At 43.6% G+C, this 20,941-nt stretch overlaps 2 protein-coding genes across 3 annotated transcripts; one reads left to right on the top strand and one right to left on the bottom strand.

Moving 5' to 3' along the window:
• Positions 1 to 12,654: 12,654 nt before the first annotated feature.
• Positions 12,655 to 14,000, top strand: LOC133906774 (protein CURLY FLAG LEAF 1-like). Its single transcript, XM_062348782.1, has 2 exons — positions 12,655 to 13,134; positions 13,635 to 14,000. Exons 1-2 carry the CDS (start codon positions 12,862 to 12,864, stop codon positions 13,998 to 14,000), a joined length of 639 nt encoding a protein of 212 aa, XP_062204766.1. The 5' UTR covers positions 12,655 to 12,861.
• LOC133906773 (pentatricopeptide repeat-containing protein At2g22410, mitochondrial-like) lies at positions 13,922 to 20,112 on the bottom strand. Of its 2 annotated transcripts, none has more exons than XM_062348779.1 (3): positions 17,500 to 20,112; positions 17,316 to 17,415; positions 13,922 to 14,065 (listed from the first exon to the last, which is right to left on the bottom strand). In XM_062348779.1, exon 1 carries the CDS (start codon positions 19,918 to 19,920, stop codon positions 17,884 to 17,886), a length of 2,037 nt encoding a protein of 678 aa, XP_062204763.1. In that variant the 5' UTR covers positions 19,921 to 20,112; the 3' UTR covers positions 13,922 to 14,065; positions 17,316 to 17,415; positions 17,500 to 17,883. The 2 variants fall into 2 exon arrangements, with proteins under 2 accessions (XP_062204763.1, XP_062204764.1); XM_062348780.1 differs by lacking the exon at positions 13,922 to 14,065 and adding an exon at positions 14,951 to 15,041.
• Between the last annotated feature and the right edge of the window lie 829 nt (positions 20,113 to 20,941).

Here is a 20,941-nt window from a genome sequence, read left to right as displayed (position 1 = left end):
GATTTCATCCATCAAAAAAATATTTTTGTGAAAGGCAGTGGTTATTGCATGAAATACAAGAAAACTGAGCATGTTGAGAAAGATTGCAAAAATATCAAGGATAATTCATATGCATCTTTTGATTCATGCTATATCCTTAAGAAATGTTCTAATGGTAGTATTAAAGCTAGATTTGTTAACACTCCTATAATTGTTGCTAAAAAGAATATCATTTGAGTGTCTAAAGCTGGTAACTAACATTCAAGGACCCAAACAAATTTGGGTACCTAAAAGACTTTAACTTTATTTTGTAGGTAAACTACAAGTTTGATGGGAGACATCGGATGCTAGATAGTGGATGCACTCAACACATGATCAAAAATCAAATATTGTTCTCTTCTATGAGCAATGATGGATCGGAATATGATAAAATCACTTTTGAAAATAATAGCAAAGGAAAGGTAAAAGGTTTAGGTAAAATTGCTATATCAAATGACTTTTATATCTCAAGTATCTTACTAGTTGAATCTCTAAATTTTAATTTATTATCCGTTACTCAATTATATGATCTTGATCTTTCATGTATTTTTTCTCTGAATGATGTGATAATATCTAACATGAAGGATAATAATATAGTTTTTAAAGGTTTTAGATATGGTAATCTTTATCTAGTTAATTTATTATCTAATGATGCAAGCTTAAGCATAAATTTGTTTACAAAGTCATCAAAAGGTTGGCTTTAGCATAGAAGGTTTGGTCATGTTGGTATGAATCAACTAAATCATTTGTTAAAGCATGATCTCGTATTAGGGTTAAAAGATATGAAATTTGAGAAGAACAAGTTATGTAGCGCTTGTTAAGCTGAAAAGCAAGTAGGAAACTCACATCCTTACAAAATCTCAATGCCAACCTCAAGACCTTTAAAATTATTACACATGAATTTATTCAGTCCAACAACATTTGTAAGTATTGGAGATAATAGCTATTGTCTTATCATTGTTGATGACTTTTCTTTCCCAAGCAGTCCACTTCGGCTGAGGCGGCATGGTCAGCGCAGAGTTACCTTATCTCGTCCAGCCAACATTAATTGTTGCGGGACGGGCACGCAGACGTGACAAGGGGCGCAGCAGGCGCACGTGGGAAGCCTGCAATAGGACAGCACAGGGCAGGCCAGGCGCTTCGGACGCAACAAATAGGGGTGCGATCGATGGACGAGACCGACGCCGCAGGGACCCAGGGCAGGCACAGCGAATGTAGGGTTGTAATGATTGCTTATATCGTTTCTCTAGGACAGACATAGGTCTTCTTGTTGGGCCCACATATAAGACTTCTCCCCACTAGAATATAAAGGGGGATATCTTCTGTAAAAAGAGGGAGGAAGAAAAATACATTGGATGTAGGGCTATTACCTCACGAGGGGCCTGAACCTGGATAACTCTGGTGTTCCTGAGCAACAAACAAGCACACATTCCATAGGTACACCCAGAATGCCGATCACGCACCCATTGTCCAGCATACCTCGGAATCATTATCAGGAATTTACCCTCAACATTTGGCGCACCAGGTAGGGCGCGTTTTCGAGTTCTGGTAAGTGCCGTTAATTTCTTGTGGGCTATCCATGTTCGAATCTCCGATGACCGACGAGTTTCGCTAGGAGGATCCGAGTCGCTGCGAGGTGTTCTTCATGGGATACAACCCAAACAAACCCGATATGTTCCAGAGTCAGCACATTGGACCAAGATTCGAAGGCCTCAGGGTTAACGAAGAGTAGCAGAGGCATCCATATTCAAGGCACCGACGGGGGCTCATAGATCGCAAGTCCCGGGGTAACCAGCCTCATCAACGGCAGCCCCACCCGGAGGAGCACTCACCGCATCGGGACGGTCAACACCTAGCCATGTGGCACAAACCGATACCATCGGCTAGGTATGGTCCGATCAGGTAAAAGAGTACCCCCAAAACTAATCGCCGGTGTTGTTTCTTTGAACAGGTTCAACCCGAGGACGGACGAGGGGTCCACACTTCGCACTTCTGACATGGGTAACAACCACTCCCCGCTTTGGACCAGGACCTCAAAAAGGTAACCCTCTCCTCCCCCGGTACTGACCACCCATTGATAGGAAGGGAGAATCTTTGTCCTACCTTGCAGGATTTCAAGGCGCCACAGGCGCATTACTAGTCCCTAAAGCGAGACACGCTTCTACTGACCACGAACGAGCACAGGACCCTGCATCGTCAGGTACATGGTTCAATTATGTTTTCCAATTAGTAATAGCATTGCGGAGTATGAGGGCCTCTTACCTGTAACGCGAGCAGCACCCACGCGAAGGGAGTAACACCTACTAACGATGAGGGACTCGCTACTGGGTGTGACCCAAGCGCCAAATGGTTTTCCAATGCTCAGACCAGACGATGGCGACATACCACTCCGAAGTAAGAAAGCTAGAGCGACGCACCATCGACCAGGAAGTCACGCACGTCCCTCACAAGGACTACTTCCTTGGCCGATGGGCTAGTCCATCTGGCCTCTTCTTGCGAACCCGCCCCGATCGGAGTCTTTGGGAAAAAGATTCACACGACCACCCACCGTTGTCTCGGGCCAACGTGGAAGGGATGCTCCACTGGGAAACGGAACACCAGAGGCAACGCTTCCCTCGGTGCCATCACAACTAGGTCGGTGGATGTTTGGGGCAGCGATAGGTGATGGCAGGCGGCCCTCACGTTCAATCTCCCGAAAGGCCTCCCCGACCTCGTCGACTATCGGCTATAGGACATCTACCTAGGGGAGATGCTGGAACTAATTCGAGCCATGAGACCACGACCTAGAAAAAGGCTCGAGCGGGAAATTTTGAAAAAATGCTAAACATACCAGTCTCATTCGAGCCCTCTCCAGCAGGGGGAGCTCACACAGGGGGACACAAGGAGAGCCACCCTTCCTGGTGGCCGCCACCATCAGCGACCTGACCCGTAATTCAATGACCTCGTCGGGAAGATCTGATCAAAGGGAATAAGACACCGCTTGACCAAGAGACAATGACACAAGGACGGCCGTGATGTTACTTGCGGAGCTCTCCCGGGTGTCATCATCACTCCCGGTATACAAATATGTTGGGTGGGCTCTCAGTCGCAAGGGACACAGCCGGTGCTTGATGAAGTCACGGACAACGTTCGACCCCGATAGGCCGACTTCCGCAAGCATCTTGACCCGACCGGCAAGGAGCAGCAGTTTGGCGATCGGCTTGGGGGAGCTCCCCCAACTCTTCGCAAGAAGTGCCGGCACCTCTCTCACACGGAGATTGTCCAGGGAGTCATCGGTCGTGAGATAGAACCATTCATCCCTCCAGCCCGACCACGAAGATTTGAGGTTCATCTCTAGATGAGAGCTCGCGACACCGTCACAGAGATGAAAGCCGCAGATCCCAGTGGTTGGCCCGGGCTGCGCTCGGACCATATAGAAAAACCGAAAGAGATCAAGGCATGGCTCGATCCCTATTAAGTTTTCACACATGTGAGGAAAGATGCTCAACATGATGATGGAGTTGGGGTTGAGGTGGAGGTGGCAGATGTCGTAGAAGGAGATAACAGTGGTGAAGAACTCAGAGGAGGGGACGAGACCCGCCAGAAAGACAGGGCGATATCCCGAAGACAGGCAGCGTAGAAGCAGGCGATTCTCGTACATCTACTTCAGCTTCGCAGCGGTGCACTTTGACTGGGGAAGTCAAGCTCCTTTCCGGGGCGCGGCACCATGGGAGCTCAATGGTGGTTTTTGCAAGAAAGACGGGATGTGGTTGGGGGCGATGGGCTTTGACGTAGAAGCTTGGAGTTTGAAGGGGTTTCTGGGGTTTCGGCCTTTCGATTTATAAGATCAGCTCGGTCCTGCCGCCTTGGAAACCGACGGCCATCAAGGTTTCTCTCCCCCACGATCTCTCTCTCTCTCTCTCTCTCTCTCTCTGTGTGTGTGTGTGAGAGAGAGAGAGAGAGATGGTTAACCTCCCCTCGAGATGCGGTTTCCCAAGCCAGACACAGTGGTGGACAATGTCGCCGACCACTCCCTGGGCAAAGCTCTTGTCCACCCAGGGCCCGAATGGTACGACTAGGCCAGGCCTCAACATGACGAAAAATAGCTCAGATCATTACATCCGCGATAGAGCTTGGAGGCTACTATTGATGTAAAGAATATAGGGATGACAGGGATGGCTCGTAAGGGTCAGTTTTGGGCAGTACCCACTTTCGTTCTTTGACCCATGACCCCCGCGCAACCAGTCGACGCTAGCGCGACCATGACCAGGGCCTCCGCAGGGTTCCCCGTGACCAGTCCTTAACTGGTCGCGGGGCAGGTACTCGTCTAGGCCAGTCAACCTCATTTAATGCCGCTACTCATGCCGTTTTCCTTCCCCAGGCAGTCCACTCTGGCTGATGCGGCATGGTCGGTGCAGAGTTACCTTGTCCCGCCCCGCAAACATTAATTGTTGCGGGACGGGCGCGCAGACGTGACAAGGGGCGCAGCAGGCGCGCGTGGGAAGCCTTTGACAAGACAGGGTAGGTCGGGCGCTTCGAGCACGACAAACGGGGGTGCGACCGATGGACGGGACAGCCGCCGCAGGGACCCAAGGTAGGCACAACGAATGTAGGCTTGTAATGATTGCTTATACCGTTTCTCTAGGGCAGGCATGGGTCTTCTTGTTAAGCTCACTTGTAAGACTTCCCCCCTGGAATATAAAGGGGAATATCTTCTGTAAAAAGAGGGAGGAAGAAGAATACACATGATGTAGGCCTATTACCTCACAAGGGGTCTGAACCTAGATAACTCGGTATTCCTGAGCAATAAACACACACATTCTATAGGTACACCCGGAACGTCGATCACGCACCCACTGTCGAGCATACCTCGGAATCATTGTCAGGGATTTACCCTCGACAGTAGTGAAGGCTTGAGAAGAGGTATCAAGAATATGTCAATATGTGAGATCAAGCCAAAAGAGGAAGATGAATAAGAGAATGATCTATCTATCTCAATTCGGGTTATTTCATCTACTTTCACTACAAATGATCAAGTTCAAGCTCATGGAAGACAAGGAAGATCAATCATAACTAGCTACCACTTCATCAACTATATCACAATAAGAGGTAGCTCATCCAAAAGTTCACCATATTATTTGCCAAGGATTATCCCATTGATCAAATTGTTGGTGACCTTAGTAAGGATATTCAAACTCGTTCTTGTATTGCTTCATTTTGTGAACACTATTCCTTTGTATCTTCTATTGAGCTTAACCGTATAGAAGAAGTTCTAAATGATCTGGATTGGATGAATGCATCATATGAAGAGTTAAGCAACTTCACCCATTACGATGTATGGGAATTGTTAGAAAGAACATATCCAAGAGATCACAATGTGATTGGCACAAAATGGGTCTTTCGAAATAAACAAGATGAAGAAGGAATTGTTGTAAAAAACAAAGCAAGATTAGTTGCACAAGGATATACTCAAGTCGAAGTTTTGTATTTCGGTAAAACTTCTGCTCCTGTAGCTAGACTTGAGGCTATTAGAATCTTGCTTTCTTTTGCTTCATCTTATAACACCAAGATATCAAATAAATGTGAAAAATACCTTTTTAAATGGTAAAATTAGTGAACTTATTTTTGTTGAACAACCTCCCAGTTTTAAATATCCTAAAAAGCCTAATTATATGTATAAACTCTCTAAAGCTCTTTATGGCCTTAAATATGTCTCACGTGCGTAGTATGAGAGATTTTAAGATTTTCTTGTTTCGAAAAGCTTCAAAGTTGAGAAAGTTGATACTACCATGTTTATTAAATCTATTGCAAATAATTTTTTTATGTAAAATATATATTGATGATATCATTTTTGGATCTACTAACAAAAATTTTGCGAGAAATTTGAAGAAATGATGTCTAAGAAATTTGAAATATCTATAATTGAATAATTGAGTTTCTTTCTTGGTCTTTAAATTAAGCAAGTCAAAGATAAGACATTTATTAGCTAAACTAAATGTTTGAAGGATCTATTGAAAAAGTTCGGTATGGAATATGCGAAACCTATCAAGACTCCCATGGCAACATATGGTCATCTTGATCTTGATGAGGGAGGTAAACCGATAGATTTAAAGTTTCATAGATCAATGATAGGTAGTTTACTTTATCTTACCGTATCTAGGTCTGATATTATGTTTAGTGTGTGCATGTGTGCTAGGTTTCAAGTATCACCTAAAGTATATCATTTGATAGCCGTTAAGCGTATTTTGAGATATTTAAAATAATCTCTTAGTATATGGCTTTAGTATCCAAAATGTGTTAAGTTTGAGTTAATTGGATATTCGGATTCCGATTATGCAGGTTATAAAGTAGATAGAAAAAGCACTCCCGAAAGTTGCCAATTTCTAGGAAGATCACTAGTTTTATGGTCATCTAAGAAACAAAACTCCATAGCTCTATCTACCACCAAAATGGAATATGTTTCCGTGGTTAGTTGTTATGCTCAATTGCTATGGATGAGGCAAACTTTGTTAGATTATGGAGTTATGTTCAAAATTGTACCTCTTTTGTGCGATAATGAAAGTATCGTTAAAATAGTCACAAATCCGGTCCAACACTATAGAAGCAAGCATATTGATATTCGCCATCATTTTTTTTTAGAAATCAAATGAGTAAAGGCGATATACTAGTAGATAGTGTGAGGACCGAAGATCAATTGGTGGATATCTTCACCAAACTTTTAGATGAGAATCGTTTTCGCAAATTGAGAAATAAACTTAATGTCATTGACTTCTCAAATATTGCATGAAAGATTGAACATGTGATATTTATGCATTTCTATGTTCTAGTATCATATATTGAATTACATGTTCACATTCCTTATGGTTATTTCTTGAATATGCTAATTTGTTACAAAATCTCAATTCAAGTTTCTCCATCCTTGGTTATGGTTGAGTAAATGTTGCATATGGAATCTATCAAAATCTTATCTCAAAAGATCATATCTATCTCAAAATCTCGGTTCCCAGCTCAATTATGAGATTTCTCGAGTTTTCTAGTTCTAGCAGTCTGACCGCCAAGCTACCGATCTGACTACCAGATCTATACAAAGAGATTTTTCTTCTCTGCGCTCCTGCGGTCTGACCGCAACTCCTCCCGGTCTGATCGCCACCGCCTAGGCTGACTAGATCGATCTTTTATCTTTCTCCTCCGGTCCCCATCTCTCAAAACGTCCAAACAAAGCACTTCTTTTCTCTCTCTCAAGAACATGTGCACCCCGTGCCTTCTCAAAGGAGCCCAAATCCTTCGTCCCCGGTCAATCTGAGAGTATCCCCGGTCTCACCGCAAATTCCTTCCTCATGATCTCTTGGTAATCTCTCGTTTCCTTATCCTTTTCCTATGATTTTCGAGAGCTCTTGATGCTTATGGTTTAAAGGGTATGATCTTGTCACTATAGGCATGGATTTGAGATAAAATTGAATGGAATGAGTTGCTATGATCTAAATAAGGATATACTAAAAGTTTGATCAGTTGAAATCATAGTTTCCACGAACCCATCAATTTTTGGATCTGATGCTTGCCAACGATCCGACCACGGTATAAGCCGGTTTGACCGTCAGCACTACAGCATAAAGAATTCATGTTTCACTTTGTATCCTTCGTTATTCTTTTGTCTCATATATTGTGGTGTCTCATATATTCAGTGGAAGTGGTTTTGGGCAAGCATTGAAAAAGATGGTGGCTAGTCAGTCTAAGGCAAAGAGAAGATTGGTGGACTCAAATTCCGATGATGATCATCAGGACTCCGACTGGATGACTCCTCAAGAAAATATTGGTGAGGAATCTTCATCTTTTGCTGAAAATTTTGGTGATAATATCATGGAATATGCTAGTGATGAGGATGAAGAATTTAATTGTCAAACATATAGTAGTCATGGAAAATCTTGGATTGCATCCGAATACACTAAGGCAAGAAATGTCTATTAGTATGACTTGGATAATGATGCAACTTTATCTCGGTTATATACTATGATGAAAAAAGATACCTTGTATGGTCATATTGTGAACAATAAAATCTTTAAACAAAAGTGAATTGATTGGACTTATATGAGAGGACAGCCTAGTATGAATGGTCTTGTTGAAATATTTGAAGAGTTAGGTCATTATGAATTTGTAAATTTCAAATGTAATTATAATGCTGGAGTTATAAAGCAATTTTATGCTACTGTTGAAATATCGCATGAGAGCCAGAAAATTGAGTGGATGATTGGGTCCAGAAAATATGATGCTTCTTTTAGGAATTTTGTAAATGCTGTTCGAATTACTTATGATACTATTTATGGATCCATTAATGTGCATGATGAAGAATGTTTAGCTGAAAATATTTGGAGTGCCTTCTATGAGCCACTAGGGGTTATTCCTAGAGTCACACTTGGTACAGTGATCGGATTGAAGGTGTTGTCCGCTGCTATCAATAAGATTATAAGAGCTACCTTTGCGCTTAAAAGTGGAAATATTGATGCTATTCAGGGTTATTATTGGAATATCATCAACCATGTCATGAACAGGCGCATAATTGATGTGATCAAGTTCATTCTGAAGGCTATTGATGAGATCATTATAAGCATCACTCTAAATCTATATTTTGCTCCATATATCATGTCTATGGTTCTCATGAAGATGAACTTTCGGCAATCCTCTTGTGAGTCTAAACATATGGGATATAGACCATTCAAAGTGAATCCAAGTGTTCTCCATAGAGGTCAAGGAGGATAGGATATTCCTGTAGTATAGGGAGGTCAGCATGAGGAACCTCAAGATTATGTTCCTCCTCAAAAACAACCATCAGAGCAAGTTTGTCCTTATTGGGTTCATCCAGCTAGTTTATTTGATCCTTACATAGCATCCATCTAGCAGTGTTTTTAGCAGAGTTTGAACTCCTCCCAGGCCAATTTTCAGCATAACTTCTATCAACCCTTGATGACAAAGTTCTAGTCTACCCGTTAGTCCATCTCCCTTGCTCGCGAGGATATTGCCGCTCTCAATGCTCAAAATTAAAAGTTGAATGAAATGTTTCGCAACCTCTCTCTTGGACAGCAGCGGCTTGAGTAGCTTCTCCGATCACTTCTATAGTATCTATCCTAGGCCTCCTCCACCTCCGCCTCAGGATGACTAGACTTTTTGGTATTTTGATACCAAAGGGGGAGAAGATAAAAGAAGCGATGTTTATTCTATCATAAACTTTATGTCTATGTCTTCCATACTTTTTATGTTTGCATGTGAATTATGTGTACTTATTTTATTTGTTAAGAACTTTGGGTATTGTGATGGACTATGTTTATTTGCTTATCTCAATATTCATCTCTATATATAGCATTTATGATCTAACATTGTTGTTGGATGCCTTAAGGAAATTATTTCTAGTGATATATTTCAATTGATAATCTCATTGATGATATCTTCTTCCTCGGATCCAAATATATAAGGTAAACTCCGTCACATTTTATTCAAATTTTTGACGTGTGTCATTTGTTTTATTTTAAATCTTATAGGTACATGTGTAGGAGGAGCTTACCTTAACATGAGTTTTTATAGCAATTATTTCTACTTAATTTTATACTCTAACATTCTTGCTATTGAAACTCTAATTCGAGTCTTCTTTATGCTATGCGCTAAAAGTAGGCTCAAACCTTAAAACACATCACTTTTTAGAATTTGTCATCAATTACCAAAAAAGGGGAGATTGAAACATCTAGGTCCTTAATTCGTGTTTTGTAATCAATGACAATATGTAATTTATAGACTAACATGCTTGAGTTAAGTTATGAAAAGATTAGTTCCAAAGGTGTCGCAAAAATAGAAGAAGCATGTATCGAAGATATGCAAATGGCTAGCTCAAGGTAAAAATATAAAATATATGTTTTTTTTTTACCGGTAAAAGGTGATTAGAGAAGAAAATTGACCAGATTTATAAGAAAAATGTCGTACTATAAAGAGGGGTTGATGTGCGTCTATTTGAGTTATCAAAAGTGTCTAAATTGCTCAAACGTGCATTTTATATAGGATTAGAACATTTAGTTTGAGAAGAGCCAAAGAAAACAATGTCTTTCAAAGTTCTGAGTTGTGGCAGTCATACCACTGGGCATGGCCGATCTGACCACTGTATAAACCTAATCGATGTTGAGTTGCTTTCTAACCCTGGTCTGACCGTGTGAATGGCCCGATCAGACCGCTTAGGAACATAGGGATTTGGACCCTCTGCTCGGGTGGCAGTCTAACAACGAGGTCAGTCGGTCTGACCGCCAAGGCCAGACGGTCTGACCACCGTGGCCAACCGGACTGACCACCTGAGAACAGAGAGGTTTGGTACTCTGTTCCTAGCTCGCAGTCTGATCGGGACACTAAGCGGTCTGACCACCAGACACATGTCAGAGCAATCATCACGCCTTTTGTAGCCGTTGTACGGCTGGTGGTCTGACCGCCATATGATCTACAGTATGACTGCCAGAGTCGCAGAGTTGTCAAATCAACAGCAACGACCATATTTCCAATGGTCGGCTATAAATAAAAGCTTGGCTGGTTCAATGGAGGTCTTTAGCACTTCAACACAATACATTTGAGCTCTTGCCCTCCTTCTCTGTTGCATACTTGAGAGTGTAAGAGCATCTAGGGCATAACTTTGAAGAGTTTGAGCATTGAAGCACTAGTGGTCATTCAAGCAAATGGCATCGACTTGTTACTCTTGAAGGTTGACACCTTCTAGATGGCTTGAAGGTGGTTGCGCCATTGAGCCCTTCGAAGAAGATTGTGAAGGAGCCGCGACGGTGTTTGCGAGATGCTTTGAGCACGTCTTGCCGGAGTGGCAAAGTGTTACTGTAGTGGAATCAATGTATTGAGTAATTCACTACTCTATTCTGATTTAAGATCAAGTTGCTCAGTGTGAGCCCTTTCTCCGTGTGAGAATTGGATACTTGATAGAGAAGTTGTTAGAAGCTTGAACTCACCTCAACGTGGATTGTAGGTGATCAGCAAATCACTAATACCACGGGATATACTTCGAGTGTCATGTCTTAAGCTATTTACTTTGTTGTTGAGCTATTTACTTTCATATAATTTACCTTATGTAATTTATTTTTTTAGAATATAAGTTGTTGCATGTCGCCCTAGGATTGCAAACCTTGATATAGCTCTTAGTTGTTTCTTATTGCTTTAGTGATCTTTACTTTATTTTTCGCAAGTTTCTTGATCGCCTAGCAATTAGTTTTAAAACTATCTATTCACCCCCTCTAGTCGATATCCTAGATCTTACATTGGGGTCCACTCGTCGGTTAGATAGAAGAGGGAGCCGTAGGAATATAGAGAGGGAATTTTTTTAAGATGGCTCTCTATATAAGGATATAGAGAGTAAGTTTTAGAGTCTCTTGGAGATGCTCTTACAACTTCATTGCTTCATTTTTTTCATGTATGGCTCTACTTAAATGCACACTAATCAATACAGTAAACTTATCATCCACCTTACCTTCAGCAATAATTAATGGGCAATATGGTCATTGTAACTCTTACCTTAATTATTATGCCAAGTCTAAATAGACTTATATTTGAAATTGGAAGGAGTATAAAGCCTTTCAAGCATATCTTGAACTGATACTAAGTATCTATTGATGAAGTCCTCCATCTACAAGTTGTAAGGCCTTACTAGACCCCTAAACTCCAGTTCAGTCATCGTGGTGTTAATTTTTTTCTGAGCACAGAGCTACTGAAATCAACTAATCAGCTATTTAGGTCATCTCCAGCAGATACTCTAATATTGCTTCTCCTATAACACTATTATAGCATACCCTAACATTATTATAGCATCCCATATTTTTCCATCTCCAGCAGCTACTATATTTTCCATCTTCTATTACTCTCTTACTCTTCTTAGACCCCACAGACATACTCTATAAACAGTGATACGACAGCTCCTAATCTCCCATAAATTTGTTGCACCCATCCCACAAAAAAGTTGCGCCTATATCACCGTATTGCACGAAACGGTCTCCGCTGGAGCTACTTTGCGAGCAACAAGCGACCGCATCACTATAGCGGCGTGAACTATAGCGATAGATACTGCATCCGTTGGAGCTGGCCTTATAGTTGCTACCTATGCACCTACTAATCTTGCTTCATATCCTACCACCACCGTAGCTTATCAAGGAAGCAAGGGCGAGGCTACAGCACAGTATGTACTCCCTCCAGTCATAAATACTTATCGCTTTGATCAAAATCCGATCAAACTTTTAAAACTTCAGACTGTCAATATTTTTTTAAATATCTAATTTAAAAATATAAAAATCATATGTATAGATTTATCTTAAAAAATACTTTTATAATATTATATTTTTTATTAAATATTATAACTATTTTAATATAAAATAATGGTTAAAATTACATATCAAAGACCATAGAAAATAAAAATGAGTATTTATGACACAAAGAGTACTAGATTTTGTGGTGGCTCTCCTGCCTCCTGGGCTGTGCTGGGCTGGCATTCGGGCGAGCCTTAAATGGGGAGGAGGTGGAGAGATTTGAGTCATTTAAGGTCACTCTACTTGTCATCTTCAATGCCCGGCCTGCCCTCCCCTTAATGCGGGTTTGATGAAGGCCATTTAAGAAACCCCCCCCCCCTCCCCTCACGTCCTCCCCTGCATGACCCCATCAATCGGAACCCCAGTGCACTAGCAGCAGTAGGAGAGAAGCAAGTGGCTACTCCTACTCTCTCCCTCCCTCCCTCGCTGAATTCTCCTACTCCGCTTCTTCTTCGTCTTCCTGCTACCACTACAGCCTCACTCGATCCCTGGAGCCACATATAAGTAGAGTGGTGGTGTCACCAGCCAGCCAAGATCGATGACCACCGAGTTCGTCAGGGTGAAGAAGCTCCATCAGAACGGGAGCTTGAGCAAGAGGATGGAGCTGCAGCCGGAGCTATCGCTCGGCCCCACGTGGCCGGCGGCGCCGCCGGGTTTTGCGTCGGCAAAGAGCTCGTCGTCCGAGTCCGACGGCAGCTCCCGGAAGAGGAAGCACTGCGCCTGGGAGGAGCCTCCCGTGTCGCACGCGGGCCTCGAGCTCCAGCTCAACGACCCCGTGCCCTTGGACTGGGAGCAGTGCCTTGACCTGCAAGTGAGTACTCTTCCCTCTCCGTCACACCCATGTCTGCATACACAGGTAACTTGTGAATGACATTACCAGTTGCATCGTCGCATATATGCCATGATCTTTTTTCTTTCTCCAGTAGTTCATGACTCTCATGAGCTAAAACTACAGTGACAAAAATAAGTTAATTGATGATGCACAACTCCTATCTTAGAAGCGTCCTGCCACCGACGTCGACGTGGCGTGTACGTGAAAACTGACGCGACATCGAGCTGGCAGAAATAGCAGAGCAACTACTAGACGACTGCACCCACATGGCCATCGGCGGCAACGCATGCAACGTGCATGCGCTTGTGATAGTTGCCCCTACTATATTTCTGAAGCTCACGAGTCACGAGCTAGATCTTATTTGCATCGCGGCACCACTTGGTCCAAAAGACGAATGAAAGAATGAATGATGTTGTCATGATTGCCTCATCATTATTTTGTAATGGTTTTTTGATGGTACGTTGTGGTTTTTTGGGCAGTCTGGAAGGATGTATTACCTGAACAGGAAGACCTTGAAGAAGAGCTGGATCAGGCCACGGGAGCAGAGCGTGAACCTGGACCTCAACATCTCGACGACCCCGGCGAACGACAGCGGCAGCACCGGCGCTGTTGCTGCTCCCGAAGAGGACGAGCCCAAGAAGCCCGGCACCATGAGCTCAGGAGGCAACATGGTGGCAGTGCCGTGCGCCAACTGCCACCTCCTCGTCATGCTCTGCAAGTCCTTCCCCTCCTGCCCCAACTGCAAGTTCGTGCAGCCGCTGAGGGCGCCCGCGACGACGCAGGCGTCAGTTCATCGCGGGCTCGACACCGTCAAGCCGCTGGAGACCCTGAGCCTTCTCCACTAGGCGCATGCTGGGCAGCCAGTAGATGCTTGTAGAAAGAAACCCTAGTAGTAGTGCATGGTTAGTACCTGGTGAGAGAAGAAATGTCAGTTTCATCATGGTGCCTTGACATAAAATGGTGAGGCGAGTTGCAAGTAAAATTATATAAATGTATTATTAATCGACCAGTCAATCAATTAATCAACAGTAATGGTGATTTATGTGGTAGCTAGCTAGAGATGATGGGTATATACACACGCGTCAGTACTCAGTACACTCACTGTTGCAGTGTGGATCTGCGAGCTCTAGCTGCTGTGGCAAAAGCTTCAATGAAACTGAGGCAATCGGGCAGTGAATGTGACGTCCTTTTGCCTCAGCTTACCCACTGAACAAGGCTGGTGGTTGCCTGTCTTGGCCCTCGGCGCCACCATAAAGGCTTTGACTGCCAGAATTGATCCATCACTCGAGAACGTAAACTGTTAGGGCCGTAGATTTGGGAACATGAATGCCGCACACCTAGTCGATCGATCTCCTCGCTTGCTCGCACATTCTATACCCTTCGCCCTGTCTCCTGTCCCCAAAACACATGGGGTTAAGCACTGGCTGGAGTGAATAATAACCTGAGTGCTACAGGGGCTCTCAGCTGGTCACAAAAGGTGAAGGATCCTAGGGGTGGGGGGGGGGTCATGGATGCATGGCCATGGATCGATGCAAGTGCGAACTGAAAAGCTACCACGCAGCATGATGCACAGCCAGCAGCCCAGCAGGGGGTGCAGAAACACCTCTCCCCATGCTGATCTCTACCATCTGATGACACCAAAAGCACTTCCCCACGCAATGTGTCCAATCCAATCTGCATGTGCATGTGGCCATGCTCATGCATGCCCATCAGCCTTTGCTTGCTGCCTCCTATCCTAGCCCAGGGGATCAGGATGTGCTCTGCTCTTTCATCTTTGGCCACAGGTAGATAAGGGCCTGTGATGACTTCATCACAGAACATTTTAGCTCCCCTTTTTTCCGATAGGACAGAACATTTTAGCTCTCAGATGATGCTAACAGACCACCCTACGAAAAGGATAAATACAACGTGTAACCTGGTCAGTATACTATTCAGCAATTTTTTCACCATTACATATCGTTTTTGTCTTTTTGGTATCTCTCAAATGGGATTGAGTTTGTTCCTAAAATTTTGCATGGGTATAGACCATGCCTTTACCTACACGACAATTTTTTTAGAACTTTTTTTGAAGCAAAGTTTCTTGAGAACTCCTGAAAAGCTTGTACAGTTGATTTTAGCCTAATTTGCACCATTTTTACAGAAGTGGTTATTTGAACTTGATATATCGCGTCCCCTGTTACATAACGGAAGATGGTTCATGAACTAGACGGCGAGAACTGTGAGCATGTGCTGAGTTAAATTGTGCACAGTGACATGTAATTGCACCTATGGACAGTTGATATGTCTATGAGAAGTGGTCCGTGGTGCCACAATGTGCCGGATGGTATAAATCACTACAAAGGAGGCATTCAATTAGGTTGGTGTTTATACCATATTAGTCCTCCGGTAGCCAAGAAAGTTCGGTGGTTTCGGTTGTCCGTCTATGAATTTGGATAGGCCTTCGACTTCAAGTAGCAGTACAATCTAGGTCCTAGCACAGAGAGGACACAGCTAATTAGTACTCCTTCCGATCCCAAATATAAGTCTATTAGGACATTGATATGGTCTCTAATATGTCATTTTGACTAATAATATCCGTAAAATTATATTATTCCAAATAGAAAGAGTTATATACTATAAATATATTTTTCATAATGAATCTAGTAACATCAACCTTATGTTATCAATCTATCTGATTTTTTAACTATTGATGGTCAAAGATAAAATAGTTTAACTTTGGGCAAATCTAAATAGACTTATATTTGGGATCGGAGGAAGTACACATTTATGATAGGGATGAAATTACTTAAGCATAACTAAGTATACTGCAATAGGATTACATTATTGTTAATGCATCTAATGTTCAAAGGAAGACGATGATGATCCATGTAGAACAAGTATAGTTGCATCAAACAGGCCGGTACCACATGTCTACGCTCTACTGGTGTGGCATTGACAAAGGACCAAAACATGAGTCCACCACCTTAAAAGACAATTGTTGGAGGAGTGGTACCATGTCAACCCCCTTTATTGATTTCGGCCGCGTCAGCCAACCCCAAACGTGAGATAGCAATACTAATATCACGATAGAGATATTTTCACTGTGCTCTGCAGGGATAAGGCCGAAGGTCATACAAAGGAGGGCAGGAGGCCTAGAGGTGCAAGCGACAGTCCCGAAGGGAACATATGAAGTGAGGAGCCCGAAGGGCGGAGATGATAGCGAAGCCCGGCCAAACGCGAAGTGAAGGCAGAAGCTCGGGCGCAAAGCAGAGGACGAAGGGATGCGACAAAGAGACCATCTGCTAGATAACAAAGGGCGGCCCTGACAGGAGCATACGAGTCAAAGAGGGTCTAGCGAGAAGACGACCAAAAAAAAGTCGGCGTTAGGCCTAAAGGGAGGCCCAACACGTGTCCTTTGGGACACGTGTCGGGCACGGCTAGGTTAGAGTTTTGCAAATGTACATCGACTGTATTACCCATGAATATTTCGGGGTTATTCATAAGATCAAGGGGAATATTTCTGGGGATAAGAGGTATGAATGTAATGATGATTGGGTGGTTAAGGTATGACTATAAATACCCCCACCCAACTAATGTGATAGCAAGGAACAGTGAATACACCCTTTATTGCTAATCTACTGTGTGAGCAATGTTGCTGTGTTTTGATCAAGATCCCAACAAGAAGACTAGTAGGTAGATACAGAAGCACATATGTAGTTGTGTGATGAGTTGAACGATATGCAAAATACAAACTTTTGTTCCCTAGATATATCTGAGATAAATTTTTATCAGTTTGTTCTGCAATTCTAAACCAGCTCTAAATTGACCTGTTGCATGTATTGGATGAGACACTAGTAAAGGGAAATGTTTGGATGAATATATCTTAAGTTAGGATCAGAGTTAATTGACTGTTAATTGTGTATAATTAGCTCACGTGTTTGTAAGAACTATAGAAGAAATTGAACTACATTAGAGCTGCTAGTTCCATGAAGTCGTACTTTCTGGACACTTGAATTTGTTGTACTTTCCTAGTCCAGTAGTTACTAGAATATACATTTCAGACTTTCAGTGGAGGTATTTCACTTCATACTGTAACAAAAATGGAGGCAAAAAAGAGCATATGGTAGCATTGGTTCTATACTTCCTTACTAACAAGTACGAGACTCAATGATGCTGTGTACCTGAATCATCTATAGAAAGGCCTTCTGCCGATGCAGCAGTTGGGATAATAACAAGCGACACATTCCACCTAAGATAAGCTCCGCAGCTTGCCATTCACACCTGTTCGCAAATTGCAAGACAATTAAAGCATTTACATGATAAAAAGTTAAAACACATATAAGCAAAGTTTTAGGAAGGACTTACAGGTTGTTGATCAATTCGAATGGAAAGTCGGGGTCTAATCAAGTTCATTAAAAGAACAACAATCTTTTCCACATGGCAGTCTGAACGTAATCAAGATTATTGTGTAACAGTTACCACGATTCTCCATGGGATGTGGAGTACTCTGCTTTGTCTGCCCATATACTCTACTTTTAACAGTACAAACACATCTGACTTTTGGACCATGATGCATGAACCAAATCCAAAACAGTAGGACGTCAAAGAAACTATGTTCATCAGCAAGCTGAGTTTTTAATATGTAAAATACTGTCTGCTGCTAACTTCTCCTTTTCATTCTACAGTCAAAGTTAATTATGAGGTGCATGAACTGGGGACAAGAACACAAGAATTTTCAGCACAGTCATGTCAAGAAAAAGGAATATAACCTTCTGATTTTAAATGAATGTAAATATTCTTCAATGCAGCATATATATCTTCTGAACGAACATGTGAAACATCTGCCACCAAAAACTCATGAAATTTTCCATCCACTTCAATAGAACTATAGCCAGGATTCTTTTTTACACCTCTATCTCTCATCACCGTCCTCAGCATCTTCACCAGGTCCCATTTGCTTTTACTTGCATATATTTGGCTCATAAGTATATATATTCCACTGTCTGCAGGATCTAGCCCTACAAGCTTATCTGCAGCACATTCACCAATTTCTACATTACCATGCATTCTGCATGCATTTAAAAGAGCGCCCCAACCAGCCTCATCAGCTCCCATTGGCATACTCCTTGCAACTTCAAACGCCTCTTCAAGAAGCCCAACTTTACCCAAAAGGTCAATCAAGCATGCATAATGTTCGGCCCTAGGTTCAATCCCGTAAACCATCTTCATTTCTTTGAAACGGCACCGCCCTTCCGAAACTAACCCACTATGACTGCATGCAGAAAGTACCCCAATGTACGTGATCTCGTCAGGCACAATACCGGTTTCTTTGAACTGCTGAAAGAGACGAAGTGCTTCTTCAGACTGACTATGCAAAGCATGGGCCATGATCATCGAGTTCCAACTTACTAAATTCCTCTCTTCCATATTACCAAATAATCTGGATGCTGCGCCCACATCTCCACATTTTGCAAACATATCGATGAGCGCATTGCCTAAATTCACTGTAAACCTTACCTTATTACCGACAATGTAGTGGTCGTATATCCACCTACCAAGATCCAAGCAACCCAATTGAGCACATGCCGATAGAACACTCACAAGAGTAGCATCAATCGGCTCCATGCCTGTCGCAATCATGTCGTTGAACATCCTCACAGCTTCCTCAGGTTGATTTGCCAGTAAATAAGTGGCAATCATGCAACTCCAAGAAACAGCATTCCTCAAAGGCATATCCTCGAACATCTGCACTGCACTCTCCAAATCACCACATTTGGCATAGGCACTCATCATGCTTGTCCAGGAGTACACATCCTTGACCGCTATTCCGTCGAAAACCTCCTTGGCGGAGGCCACACACCCACACTTCCCAAACATATCCACCAGCGCGTTCTCCAAGTTAAGGCTCGCGCTGACACCACTCTCCGCAACATAGCGACGTACCGTCCTCCCCAGCCCAAGCAGCCCCATCTGACCAACCGCCGAGGCCGCGGCGACCAGCGTCACCCCATTCGGCCGCCCGCCCCCCGCCACCACCATCCTGCAGAACACCCGCCACGCCTCTTCGGGCACCCCGCCCCGCGCGTACCCGTCCACCAGCGTCGTCCACGAGACCACGTCCCTGTCGGGCATTTCGTCGAACACCTTCCTCGCGTTTGACAGTGACACGCCGCTGGCGTACAAGTGCATCAGCGCATTCCCCACGAGCGCGCTCTGGCCGAGGAACCCTCGCTTGAGGGCGACGCAGTGGACGGCCTCGCCGGGGGAAGAAGCGGCGGCGGCGGCCTTGAGAGCGAAGACAAAGGTGCGCGCGTCGGCGGGGAGGCGGTCGCGGAGGACGCGGCGGAAGAGCGCGAGTGCGCGGCGGGGGAGCCCGGCGCGGAGGAAGGCGCGCATCATGGTGGCGAGCATGTAGGCGTTGGGCCCCGGCGGGGTTGCGGCGGCTTGGGCGAGGACGGCGGCGGCGTGGGCGAGGCGCGGCGGGTCGGAGAGCGCGCAGAAGGCGAGGAGGCGGGAGGCCGGGAAGCGGTGCGCGGCGAGGCCAGAGACGGTGAGCAGCGCGTGGAGCTGGAGGAGGCGGCGGAAGGAGGCGCAGGACTCGAGGAGGGAGAGCAGCGGGTGGGTCACCACCAGGTTGTGGTTCGTGTTCCACGCCGGCCGGGGAGCAGGCGGCGCCGCCGGAGTGGGGAGGGGAGGCGGCATCCTCGTTGGAACACCCACGCGGGCACGAAGATTTGACGCCCGTTCGTGGAGCAGCAACGGTCCAGCTGCAGTTGGTTTTCTCATCGAATTGGTGGACGCCTACAAAAATTCACTTGAATAGCGGTGTTTCAGAGGGGTTTCGTACAAAAGTTTCAGGAGAGTTTATTTGAATTCAAGTTCCACGGAGGTTTCCGGAAGAGTTCATTTGAATTCAAGTTCCGGAAGAGTGGCATTTTCTATTTTGCTAAAGTATCAATGACTTGTTTATCTTTCCCGATTAATTCAAAGTTTTTAGGATCAATTACATGGTGCGCGCGAGCTATTTCCAGCCACTGCTGGATGTGACTCTCATGAACCGAACAAGAATGAACACCACACATAAAAGTGACCTCGCTCCCTAACAATCAATCAGCTGGTGCACAATGATCAATTTGCTGGTGCATAGTACCTTAACAGTTTGTTCCAGTAGCATACACACAATCCGTTTTGCTCTACTAATTGTTATTTGTTTGAGATATAGAGAGGTGTCGCATTGCAAGGAATTTCTCGTAGAAACACAAGCATTGCAACTTTCATCTAGTGAAATCGATTTGACCGTCAACGTGGTACAAAATCGAACAAATAGCCTGCCTATAAAGATGTCAAGAACGACTACCTCTAGCCAAACCAAACCAAACGAACTAGGGATCTAACTTACTTTTAAAAACCGAACACCCCCACGCCTCATTGCCAAGGGGGAAAAATGCAAAAAAAAACCCCCAAAATTCACTTGGATTTTAACTTTCTCCCCCAAAAATTGTTTGGTTGCAAAAAAAAACCCCTAAAAGTTCGACTTTGTTGAAAAAATTCCCAAAAATTCAAATAAAATAAAAAAAAAATCTAAAACAAACTAGAGACAATTCTAAGACCTTCTATGAAATTTGTTTTCAAAAATAATATCCTTTACATCATATTTCATGGAGAGGAAGTTTGGAAAAAAAAAGAAAAATATGCAGCTCATTTATTAACTCATGTTATTTTAACTTTGTCATGTCTACCATTATTTTTTCTACACAAATAATTGTTTAAGTAAACTAATAAAAGTAGTTTCACTAATTTTGAGGGT

This window comes from Phragmites australis, chromosome 23 (genome assembly GCF_958298935.1).
Source record: "Phragmites australis chromosome 23, lpPhrAust1.1, whole genome shotgun sequence".
Classification (NCBI taxonomy): domain Eukaryota; kingdom Viridiplantae; phylum Streptophyta; class Magnoliopsida; order Poales; family Poaceae; genus Phragmites; species Phragmites australis.
The sequence above is the reverse complement of the archived record's forward strand: the minus strand, read 5'-3'. Positions and strand labels throughout refer to the sequence as shown.